Raw genomic sequence first — 11,434 nt, forward strand, 5'->3', positions numbered from 1 at the left:
GGTGGCTTGTGTGTTGGGTGAATGTAGCACCAGATTACATCCTTTCGTGACCCTTCGGGAGCTTTCTTTTGAACACTGCTTTTTTTTCCAGACAAGAGACTGCTATTCCCAAAGACAAAATGCAACACAGCTGCCTCTCCAGCACTGGATGCTGAATTTGACCTGCTGGTGGGTCACCTGCTCATCACAAATGATGTTTCTGAAGCAGGACTTGAGACTTGCCCAGCTTGCAAATGTTTGCTTTGGGATTACTTGGAGCAGAGACCTCAGCTATGCTGTTAATAGATCCATCTTAAGATCCCCAGCCCTTGGCCCAGAGCTCTTCACTGGCCTTTCTTGACTGAATGGTTGTTATAAAGGCTGAAATTGTTACTGCTAATAGGAGTTGCAATATTGCTGTAGAAAGGCAACAACTTTCAGAAGAGGAGTGTTTGTGGGGAAAAAAACATGCTCTTTGTGGCTTAGGTCAGGGCCCTTTACATTTAGAAGTGCTGGTCTATGAATGACTGAACATGGGGTCAGACTTTATTGCTGTTTTAAGGGACCAGCTACCCGAATCCTTGCTAATAAGGACCTTAGTCCAGTGTAAGCAATAATCAGCCCATGGATGAAGAGTGAAAGCTGAAGGAATGGTAGATGCCCACGTAGAGAAAACCATCATTCTCCTGAACCTGAATATAATCTGTGGTCTGCCAGAGATTAAATATCATGTATTAACCTACATGTTTAACCTCAGCAGAATTATGCTTTGGGAATATGATTAAGTTTATTCATCTTGGCATTTGCAGTGATGCCCTTTCATAGTGTAGATTAGCTTTTGATTAAAGTAGAAGCAGTAGTTAGACTGTGTCATTTCTGGGCTATGTTTCAAGACATCCTTATCCGTACTTCTGTCTTGAAAAAAGAACTTCTGTCTACCTCTTGCATTCCTGATAGATATGTCTAACCTTTTCCCTAGCACTGGAGACTCTTAAAACTTGTGCGTGTGTGTATCCCCAGGCAAACTATCCCACTGTTGTAAAGCTTTCCTCGGTGTTGTAGTCACACGTGCTGTGGTTTAGACTTGCTTCCATCATGGCTTTGTGAAGGTTATCACAGAATAAGCAAGTGTAACGACTTCCTGGGTGTGCTTGAAAATGCAGCCAGAGTGTGGATGGGTCATTACTGAATCAATGACAACATGTGTTCATGTACACTTTAGTTTTGGAAAAAGAGATACACAACTGGATAGCAATACATTCAGTCAAGGCAGGTCTTTGTCACTTTTGAGTATCTTTCTCAAGGAAAAAACAACCATGCACTTTGAGAGAAAAGCTCTATGGTGGTTCTGTACATTCTCCACTTTAGTATTGATGTCAACAGTCCAGGTAAGGAAAAACACATGGTGGTAGATCCCCTGTAAGTCAGGGTCTCATGGGGAAAGCTGTTGGTGACAGTGGACAACAGGGACATGTACTTTCTGTAACCAAGGTGTTATCCAGACCTCAAAATAGCATCTCAGCATCTGCAAATAAATGGAAAATAGGTGAGAAAGTTCAGGTGTCTGCAGGTTGGTCTCAGCATTGCGGGCCATGATGGGGCAGGAGAGGAGAGCATCTTTTTGTCTGCCCACTTTATCCTAGGAAGAGTACTGTTTGCTAAGTGATCATGTCTAGCAGGAAAGCCTGTGTAAGGATTTCCCCCACCTAGAAAACCTCTAGCACCTACTGTATTTCTGCACACGTTCACCCAGGGATATGGGTTAGGTGGATGTGTCCAGTTCAACTCTTTGCAGACAAGAGCTGGCCCTGGATGCTTGAGAGATGATAATCCTACCGCACCCTGGCTGGCTCTGCAGAGAAGAGGCTTGTACATCTACGGGGACTTGGCAGAGCCGGTCTGAAGGTGATTATACAGCTAGAGATGGCCAAGAATCACCTCCAGTTACTCCAGCAGTTATTGAATACCCCAAAGGAATTGGACACACCTGTTGCAGGTTTTTTTTCCTCTGGAAGTGACAGCTGTCCAGGCTGGAGTGCTCCCTCTTCTCACACACAGTGCGTTTGATTTCCACATGGAGCATGTATTTCAGCCCTCTGACAATCTAGAGAAAGTAGTTTCCTCCTTTAAAGTAAGGGCAGGGGAAAGAGATGCCAAAATTTTGGCTAGGAATCAAGTGCTACATCTGAAAATTGTGTTTCACCTACACAGAGCCCTCCTGTGTAGCAGGGCAATAGAGGGACAGCTTTAGGCATTAATAGCAGTCCTGAGGAGGATCAGGGCTGCCATGTCTTGGGTGTGCCATAGGAGGGTCAATTAGAAAATGGGTTGAAGGACCTCCAGAAGTGTGCTCTTCTTACCTGTACCATGGCTTTGTTTATTCGTGAATCCTTAAACAGAAAGAGGTCATTGGAGCTGTTGTTGTATCTATAAACCCCAAAGCGAGCTGCTTTGTGAACACCAGGGCTGTTGATGTTCGCTGGGATAGGGGAGCCAGGTTTCATGGTTGAATGAGGTGGTGGTACATGTATATCTGAAACAACACGAAACATGACTGTAAAATATATCAGCTGCCTGAAAGGGTGGGACCTTTAGCCCTGTTAACGTTCTTACCTGTCCAATGCTTTTTGTGCTTCAGAAGGACTCTGCTCACATTCATTAAAAGTAATTTTCCTTTTTATGTTTGAAATGGTGAAAGAATCCGGTGGAATGAAGTGACATAAAAAGCTGCTGCCAGAAGTGATAGCAGAGCTCAAACTGACTTAGAAGAAGCCAGAGTATCACTAATATTATTTAAAAGGTCTCTGGTACAACTCCCAGTTTATAGAAGGACTGACTTTGAATCTACTTATAAAGATAGATCAGGTTGTTCTGAGTACAATATAGTTTTGATAACATATCAAACACTGGCTAGAGAGCCCTGCTGCTCTTAGTTTGCATATCTTATCTTGCAGATATAAGTTCTTTCTCACCCACACCACCCTTAAGCCTTTGATAGCATCTTGAGGTTTTTATGTTAGAAGCATTTAGATAGTGATCAAGGTGAGGGGAAGATGCCCTCATTGTATATACTGACAAAAGACAGGGTGTCCCTCTTCTCCAGCTGGGCAGGGAAGGCCTGGGGCAGAACTTGGACTAGTTCCTCACTGTAAAATGAGCTGCTTTGAGAATTGAAGTGCTGTTGCCCCGACCCAAATGTCAGGGACCATCTTCTGGCAATGTCAAGATCCCACATGGAATACTTCATCAAACTGGGGCCTCCAGCATAAGAAGGACATAGACATGTTGGAGCAAGTCCAGAAGAGGGCCATGAAGATGATTAGAGGATGGAGCACCTTTCCTATGAGGAAAAGCTGAGAGAATTGGGATTGTTCAGCCTGGAGAAGGTTCTTAGGTGACCTTATTGCAGCTTTTCAGTACCTGAAGGGAGCCTACAAGAGACATGGAGAAGGACTTCTGACAATGGCATGTAGTGACAGGAGAAGGGGTAATGGCTTTAAACTGGCAGAGGGCAGGTTTAGATTAGATATTAGGAAGAAATTCTTCACTGAAAGGGTGATAAGACATTGGAACATGTTGCCCAGAGAAGTTGTGGATACCCCATCCCTGGAAGTGTTCAAGGCTAGGCTGGATGGGACTTTGAGCAACCTGGTCTAGTGGAGGGTGTTCCTGCCCATGACAGGGTGTTTGGAATAGATTATCTTTAAGGTCCCTTCCAACCCAAACCATTCTATGATTATCAAGGTCATGAAGTGGAGAAACAAGTTGTGGAAGAAATGGAAGTTGGGGGGTGTGAAGGTTAACCCATTGCCTTTCACATTAGAGCACTTCATAGAATCATTTACTGTATATTTTTACTTGGTTGTGTAGCTATTTCCCCATGCCCTGCTTATTTTTCAATAATTGAAAAGAAGCTGGAAGCTTACAGTTGATATCACTATTTCATCCCCTTTTACATTTGGCTTCCTCTCCATTTTCCCACTTCTGAAATCAAAGAAGAGTAAAAAATCCTCAGCCTGCACAAGGTGCCGTGCAGCCGCTGCTAATGCTAAGACCTGCCAGTGCAGGAGATGATGCTCAAGTTCATGCTGTGTTTGTGCAGGCAGTGAGCCTGTGCACACAGAACTTGTACTGAATCTGTTGTGAAAGTCAAGCTTTTTATCACCTCTAGTGGTTTTTCACAAATAGATTACTCACTCACAGCCAGTTACACAGAGCATAGACTCTAAGCCAATTTGCACTGAGAAACCTGAGTAGAAGACAGGGTCAACTTGGTGATCTATTTAAAAAATAGATTATTTAAAAAAAAAAAAAAAACAAACCAAACCAGCATTACATGTCATCATCATCAGCATAGAAATTTGCAAAAATTTATCTTACAGGTTGCTTATATATGTCCTAGTTACACTATCACATCCTCCTCCACAGGTGTTAATTGCTGCACCTACTTGCAACACTGTTCAAGGATTTACATCTTGACCTGAAAAGACTCAGTTCTACATCCCTCCTCAACCCAAGGATGTCCAAATTCATATCTCTTCCTGGCTGATACCACAGCTACCTTAATGACTTCCATGTTTTCTTGCAGATGGGAGCTGAGAAACCATGTGTTTGAAAGGAGCAGATGTTCTCCACGTGGCTTTGTGTTTGGTGTGGAGGTGATGAACTTTCCTATCCCATGTCTCTGATCTATGTTGGGACTGGGTGTGCAGCCATTGCTGGGCAATCTGGTGGTGTTTTTTCACCTAATAATCCAGAATCCACCAGTGGGTCCCAAGATTATTCTCTATGGGATGATATTTTCCCACTGTAGCAAGGATGGGATTCAAGAGTCACAGAAGCTCATTACCATGAGGCCTTGGACTGAAGGTATTTCTTAAGCAAGCACATCTTACCCAGTTGTCAAAGGGGGTTAAGGCACTAGGATCCACAGGTGATTCAAGAGGGTCATGCAGGACCTGCCTGAAGTCAGAAAGGAAGTTTGAGGTAGAGCCAGGCTTTGGTTTGCCCATAAGGCCAGCTGTCCTTTCCCTCAGGAATGCCATGTTTTTCCTGTGCCATCAATACCAACCCAACAGCTTATAGGAATCAGTTTTATCCTGAGCTCACCTAGCAACTGAAATAGTCTGCCAAGCTAAAAGCAGGTCACTGCCCTGGGTTCTTCTTGCTGCTCACCAGGACCTTGCTTGAATCTATGCTTTCACACCTTTTGGAAGGTCAGGTGTGGCAGTGATGGGGGTGTTAACATCAGATACTCTTCTTTGTAGAAGAAATCACAGGCTTTTTCAGTCTTAACACAAGGTCCTTTTGTGGCTTTTGAGAGCCCTCAACACCTCTTGAGTCATGGTGATGACTTTTACAGGCATGGGGTGCGAGGGTGAGTGAGGCTGGCTGAAATTACACTTTATAGGAAGAAAATTATCACATGTGTTACTCAAACCAAAAGTCAGAGTCCAAAGTGACCTTGTTCCTGACTCCAGTGCCTGGTAGATTGATCAGTGTCACATGTGGCTACATGTCTGAAATGCATCACCTGGAGATCTTTACCCTCCTATTTTCCTTCGATGACTGAGATTCCTTAAGGTTAGGATTCAGTTTTCTTTATGTGCTTTGCTTCTCATTCAGGATGGTCACTGCATGGCACACACACTGGACTGAAATCACTTTTACTGTTTGAAATAGTTTGCAGTACTATATTTCCAAAACTCAGAAACTCTCTGATGTGAGGCACCTGTACTCTCTGCAACCTTTTCTGTCTGTTTCTTCCCTAGCTTGGCCCTTGAGTGCCATTACCGTAAAAAGCTGAATTTGTGTAAGGTGATGGCCCAGCTCCAGGCACAAGGTAGAATGGCTCAGAGGGTCAGATAGCAGTGCAGGGCTTTAGGCATACCAGCATTGCTGAAACAATTGTAATCGAGTCCTGGGCAGGAGCAGAGACACTGCATGACCTGCCCAGGCACCTACAATACTTAGAGGCCCAGAGGATGTGATCTCATGACTTGGGCAGAAAACTCTTGTGGGTCTAACCAGGAGATGCTTAGGGCCAGAGCATACTTATTTCAGACCCCATCATTGCTTCTGGATTTATAAATGTGAAGAGAGAGAGAAAGAGAGAGAAGCCAGCCCTCCTCCTGCTCCTCCTCTTGGATGATGGTAGGGTTAGATTCTTTTCTTGCTCAAACTTAACAAGGAAGCGAGGACTGTTCTTGCAGAGATGAGCTGAATGTTGTATTAAGAGGACCTCTTTTGTGCTTTCTTCCTTAAGTAATACTTTCAGGACCTCGTTTCTGCAGTATGAGAGAGCAATCCTGTAGATGCTCCCTCCCAGCCCGCAGTGAAACAAATAGGCAGATTGAAACAGGTTGATTTTTTTTTTTCCATAAGCTGCTTTCAAAACCTCTTCCTCGTTACTAGAAGCAAGGCTAGGCCTTACCTTTACCCTTAAGATGCAGCAGAGTCCCTGCATGCCTCTGCAACACCTAAGGGAAACCACAACAGAAACAAAAATCTACTGGCTAACCAAATACCATCCCCGAGTGCATCAGTATTTTCAGTATATGGGAGGGAAAGTGAAACTGAAGTAGAACTAAAACCTTCAGAGAAAAACACTCCTGCCTGCAGCTCCCATTCTAAAGATTTAAGGGCAGCTGCAATTAAATTTCCGTGCTCAGCAAAGAAAGAAACTATACAGAATAATGCTTCATTAAAGTCAGCTAATTGGCACTCAAGTGCCCATCTGTACCTAGCAATCAAGTTGTTACCCACAATCTTTAGATTTAGTATTTAAGGTCACACAGAGTTAAAACCATTGACTTTAAAATCCCTAAATGATATCCATGGAGATAGCATGCTTAACTACAAGGAAAGTCTTTTAAGCAGTTGGATTTTCAGCTGCAGTCTCAACCCTGCAGTGCTGAGCCAGCATGGGCAGCAGTTGGAGAAGGGCTGTTATTGATCAGTGCATTAGGTAGCAGCACTCACAGAACCTAAAACACAAGGACAAAAGCAATTATTTTTCACTCTTACCACATGAAGTCCTGTTGAAGCTCCAGATTGTTGAGCAGCAAAGTACAATACAACTGTAGATGAAGTTCGCTGCCATCTCCACCACTTCATAGGAGCCTAGCAGACAGGGGAGTGACTGCCCTACTTCCTGCTGGAGAAGATATGCCTCTGTGAGTGCTCTTATTGGCTGTGGGGGAAAGAAAAAATCACCCTAAAACCCCCTGAGTCATCACAGCTCTGACGTAGATCATCTGCCTCCTGCTGATGACCACATACATTGAAGCCCAGCCACAAAGCTCTGGCTTGGTAATAGCAGCACCAACCTTGCATTAGACAGGGACTTTTGCTTTGTGATCCTCAGGGGTTTTGCAGAAGCATAGGCAGATATGTGTGACCTAATACTGGGAAATGGTGTGGGGGTGAGGAGTGTAAGAGTCATGTGCTTTGAGGGGGAAACTTAATCCCTAAGAAATGGGCAGTGAGCCCTGTGGATGTAGGTCTTGGCTTGTATATGTGCATCTGCATGTGGAGAAGCCTGACAGAGATGATGAGTCCAGTGTCTTACTTCTCCTGATGTGGAGATGTGGGGTTTGGGTGAAAGACACACAAAAGTTTTAGGGCTATCTACCCAAGAGGACTGAGTGGAGCAAAGCTGGCAGGAAGAAGATTTTGGTTTTGATGGTAGAGGAGAACATCGTATCCTACATTTACAGAAGGCGTTATGACAGTAGGAAAGGGCTGTGTTAGGTTCAGAGATGAGGAGGTTTTCTCTAGGTGCTCTCCAGAAACCAAGGGAAACATGAGGGGAGGCGTATTTTGTCTCTCTGCCTTGCAGAGCTTTTCAGTTCTAGGGTTGGATTCCCCAGTGTCAGTATTTGGTTTCCAGAGAGTTGCTCTCTAGGCAGTGTTGGCCCATGCTGAGAAGCTTGAAAAACTGAGGAAAAGGCTTAGCTGCCAGATTTGTGGTCCACCTGAAATAACCAGTTGACAGATTCAGGAGACCAGGAGATGAACTGTTGTCTCACTGAAGGGCTTAGAGGGGTGGACCTCAGTCTGTGTGTGCGCGTTTGCTTCAGGTGATACTTAAAAGCAGCAGAAACAAAGTCCAATCTTGTTTGCTTGAGATACATCTCTTATCTAATTCTCTATGACTTCTCTAAGATTATTTGAGAATACCGGAATGCTGTGAGTAATGTTTCTATTCCTCCTATCACAGGTGAACAGGAAGGTGATGGCTGCCTTTCACTTGCCCCGACAATGAATCCTGCTCTTTTTTGACCAAAGGCTGCCTCAAGTAAGGTCCTAATGCAGGGCAATGTGCATGGTGTATAAGAGGCTTGAGGAAAATAATCTTAGAGTTTCCTTGTAGGAAGGGATTAGTAAACACTCTATTGAAATGTCCCACCAGGAAAGAAAGGGGAAAACATGGTGTGTCATATTCATCGTCAGCCCTTCTTGCACAGTCTGCTGAATCAGACTCCAAACCCTGCGGAAAACACTGAGATAGAATGAGAAGGACAATATTGAGAGGGTTTTGCCTCCTCCTCCTCCTTTTTTTTTTTTTTTTTTTTTAGAGCTGACATAGTAGCCTGTCCCATGACTGCGACACAGGTAGAGACTCAATCAAGTATTTTCAGGCCTCCCTTTCTCCTGAAGAACTGTGCTCTACAGTTTCTACCTCACTGAGAGATTCTGGAAGAGTGTCTTCTTAAGCCTATTGTCTGGTCCTCTAACATGCAAGAAAGATGTGGTTGGGACCCTCGTCACCAGATCCCTACCATGTGATGCACCAGAAAGGGGTTCAGGTCCTGCAGGACCTCCATTGCATCTCCTTTTGGTGTGTTCACAGTGGCCTTTTGATTTGAGTTGAAAGGGGCCTACTGTGAGTGATTTGGGGGGATCTTTCTGGAGTGCAGATTCCTTCCTCACTTTGAACAAGCGCCTGGGGCACCACGAGCAGCCCTTTGACAGTGTTTGGTGTGAGTGGGGATGGTGACTAGCAGAGGTAATGCGTGCACTGACGTGCACGGAGCTGTGGTGCTGTGTAGCTGTGGAGTTGCACGGCCACCTTAATTCGGTGATGGCACTAGAGGGCACCAGGCGGTAATTCCCGGTGCTGGAGCCCAGTCTCCCTCTTCGGAGGACATTCTCCCCGCCTTCTTCCCTCTCCCCTTCTTTCCATAAAATCGATCATTTATAGCTCCTCCACATCAAGTTTTGTATTTTTCTATTGCCCCTTTTATGATTTTGTTGAGGAAATTTCTCCTGTTCTTTTCTCCTAGGAAGTAACAGAGTGCTCACTAATGAGTAGTAGTATTAATAGTGCTGAGTACTATTATGTAAAAAGCACAAAGAACATAACATCAAAAATTCCACCAAAAAACTCCCTTCCCCCAATAACAGACAAACAACAGCAAACTCCTCTATATGGATATACTTGTTTTTCTCCTTGGGAATTTTTGTGCTGTGGAAAAATTTGTGACTGGAGACTGGGACTATTGTCCCTTTGTGATGTCTCATTTCAAACAGGTATCATTTCCTAAGATACTGCTCTTGCCCCAAATCCATCTGCAGGAGGAATGGAGGAGCATGATGTCTTGTCTGACATCGAACCTCAGAAAATGAGTCAGATACTCTTATCATTGAAGGTCCTTCAAGGTCACTGATAGGAATTTCATCCACTTTCCCTGGAACGCATGTGTAGTTCACTTCCTGCACTCCAGAACAGGGCATTTGGGGCACTCTGTGGAGTAGTTTCCACTCGCTAAATTTCCCATTATGTGATTGTTTCCTGTGTGAGCAGACATCCTGAACAGGGAGAGGATAAGTGGGCAAGGAAAGACTCACTGATTATCCCAGGGTAAACAGAGCACTTGCTTTAATCAAATAGCTAGTCCTGAGCCAGTCTAAATCAAACTTGTGATCTTTCTGCATCGAGCTGGATTATATAGGCCTTAAAAGTCTTGCACACACATGAGAACCCTCGTGTTTGTTTTTTTGTGTGAGTAGGAGATGTTTGTTGCAAGTTTATACCAAGCCTGCTCTCTTTTCTGCAAGGGAATTTGCAGGGTCATTACCTTCTTTCTCTCACTGTTAGTGTGAGTTACTAGAGGCTTTGGAAACAGTGGGTAACTGTGAGGACTTTTTCGATTAAAATAAAAAAACCCCACCGTACTTCTATTATCCATAAACCAAGGATATAATTATATTCTCCTTTTTACTGAAGAAGCAAAATCCACAGTATTGATATTTGATTTTCATGACATTTGGTGCACGACGGGGACTTCTTCATCATCACTTTTTCCTTCAGTTATTCAAGGCCAGACCTTCTTCCACACAGCACAACCAAGCAGTTGCTACCATGGCTTCTTAGAATAATGCCAACTGGATCTGGAAGGGATCCTGTTGGAATTATACTCCTGTAAATGCAAACCACAATATTTAATTTTCAGTTTTTAAGCCCTAAACTTGAAAGAAATGGGTATGACATCTTCCACACTCAAGACCTGCACTTTGCAGATGCCGAAATACGTTGAGATGCAGAGGAAAGACAGTTCAAGAAAGAAGGACTAGGATAAACAACTGAGGTGAGGACTCAGCTGCTCCTACAGCAGGAACACCTCACTAGCCCACCTTTTGTAAGTGGAAAACCATACTGTTCATATAGCAGCAGCTTTACAGTACAGGGTAACCCGGACAAGCCACAGAATGCTTGAAAGCCTTCTGAGCAGGTATGTGGCTGAACAAGTTTGATGAGGTATATGGGAAGAGGAAAATGGTACAGAGCATATGTCCCTATGTAGCATAAAGTCAGCAGTGTGAATATGTAAATATTCACACAGTTGTGAATATGTGTCTGTGTACTCACTAACAGTAGGATAAATAGGAGAAATTGGTAAGTTGACCTCAAAGCAGAGAATTTGTCTCATACTCCCTTGCCTTTTCTGCCAGGTGTTCTGTAGCTCACCAGCACACCCACCTGTGCCTCCACTGCAGAAGTAACTGATTTTTCAAAGGGATCAAGGCTCATACAGTTGCATCTGTTTTTTAATACCAGCAATAACTTCTGAATTTCCATTAAATATGAAAGGAGTCTGGAAGACTTGAAGATAATCTGGTTACCATACATTTCTTGAGAAGAGAAGAGAGGAGAGAAGTGAAGAAGAAATTACTGGCTGGGCTGAGGAGTACAACTGTGACATCATTCAGTTTATCTGCCAGCAGCACTGTCAGCTGCTGTGCAGATATTGCCTATAGATTGCACTGTGGGTTATTTATAGGATGGGTCATATGTTAAGACCCCTCCATGTTTTACCTTGAGGCTATTTTAGTAATTTTGACATTAACAAACCTCCCATGCTCTCCATCTGAAGAGCACAGAAGCATTAGTTCTGTTAGCTGGCTGGGGTCCTGTTTGGAGACTGACCTAGTTATATATGTCTTATAACTT

General features: G+C 43.9%; 1 protein-coding gene across 1 annotated transcript; it reads right to left on the reverse strand.

The window, feature by feature from the left end:
- Positions 1-1,181: 1,181 nt before the first annotated feature.
- On the reverse strand, positions 1,182-8,546 carry CST7 (cystatin F). Its single transcript, XM_064647904.1, has 4 exons — positions 7,006-8,546; positions 2,340-2,512; positions 1,967-2,083; positions 1,182-1,504 (listed from the first exon to the last, which is right to left on the reverse strand). The coding sequence occupies exons 1-4, from the start codon at positions 7,079-7,081 to the stop codon at positions 1,412-1,414; spliced, it is 459 nt and encodes a 152-aa protein (XP_064503974.1). The 5' UTR covers positions 7,082-8,546; the 3' UTR covers positions 1,182-1,411.
- Positions 8,547-11,434: the final 2,888 nt, after the last annotated feature.

The sequence above is a fragment of the Pseudopipra pipra genome, chromosome 3 (assembly GCF_036250125.1).
Source record: "Pseudopipra pipra isolate bDixPip1 chromosome 3, bDixPip1.hap1, whole genome shotgun sequence".
Taxonomy (NCBI): Eukaryota; Metazoa; Chordata; class Aves; order Passeriformes; family Pipridae; genus Pseudopipra; species Pseudopipra pipra.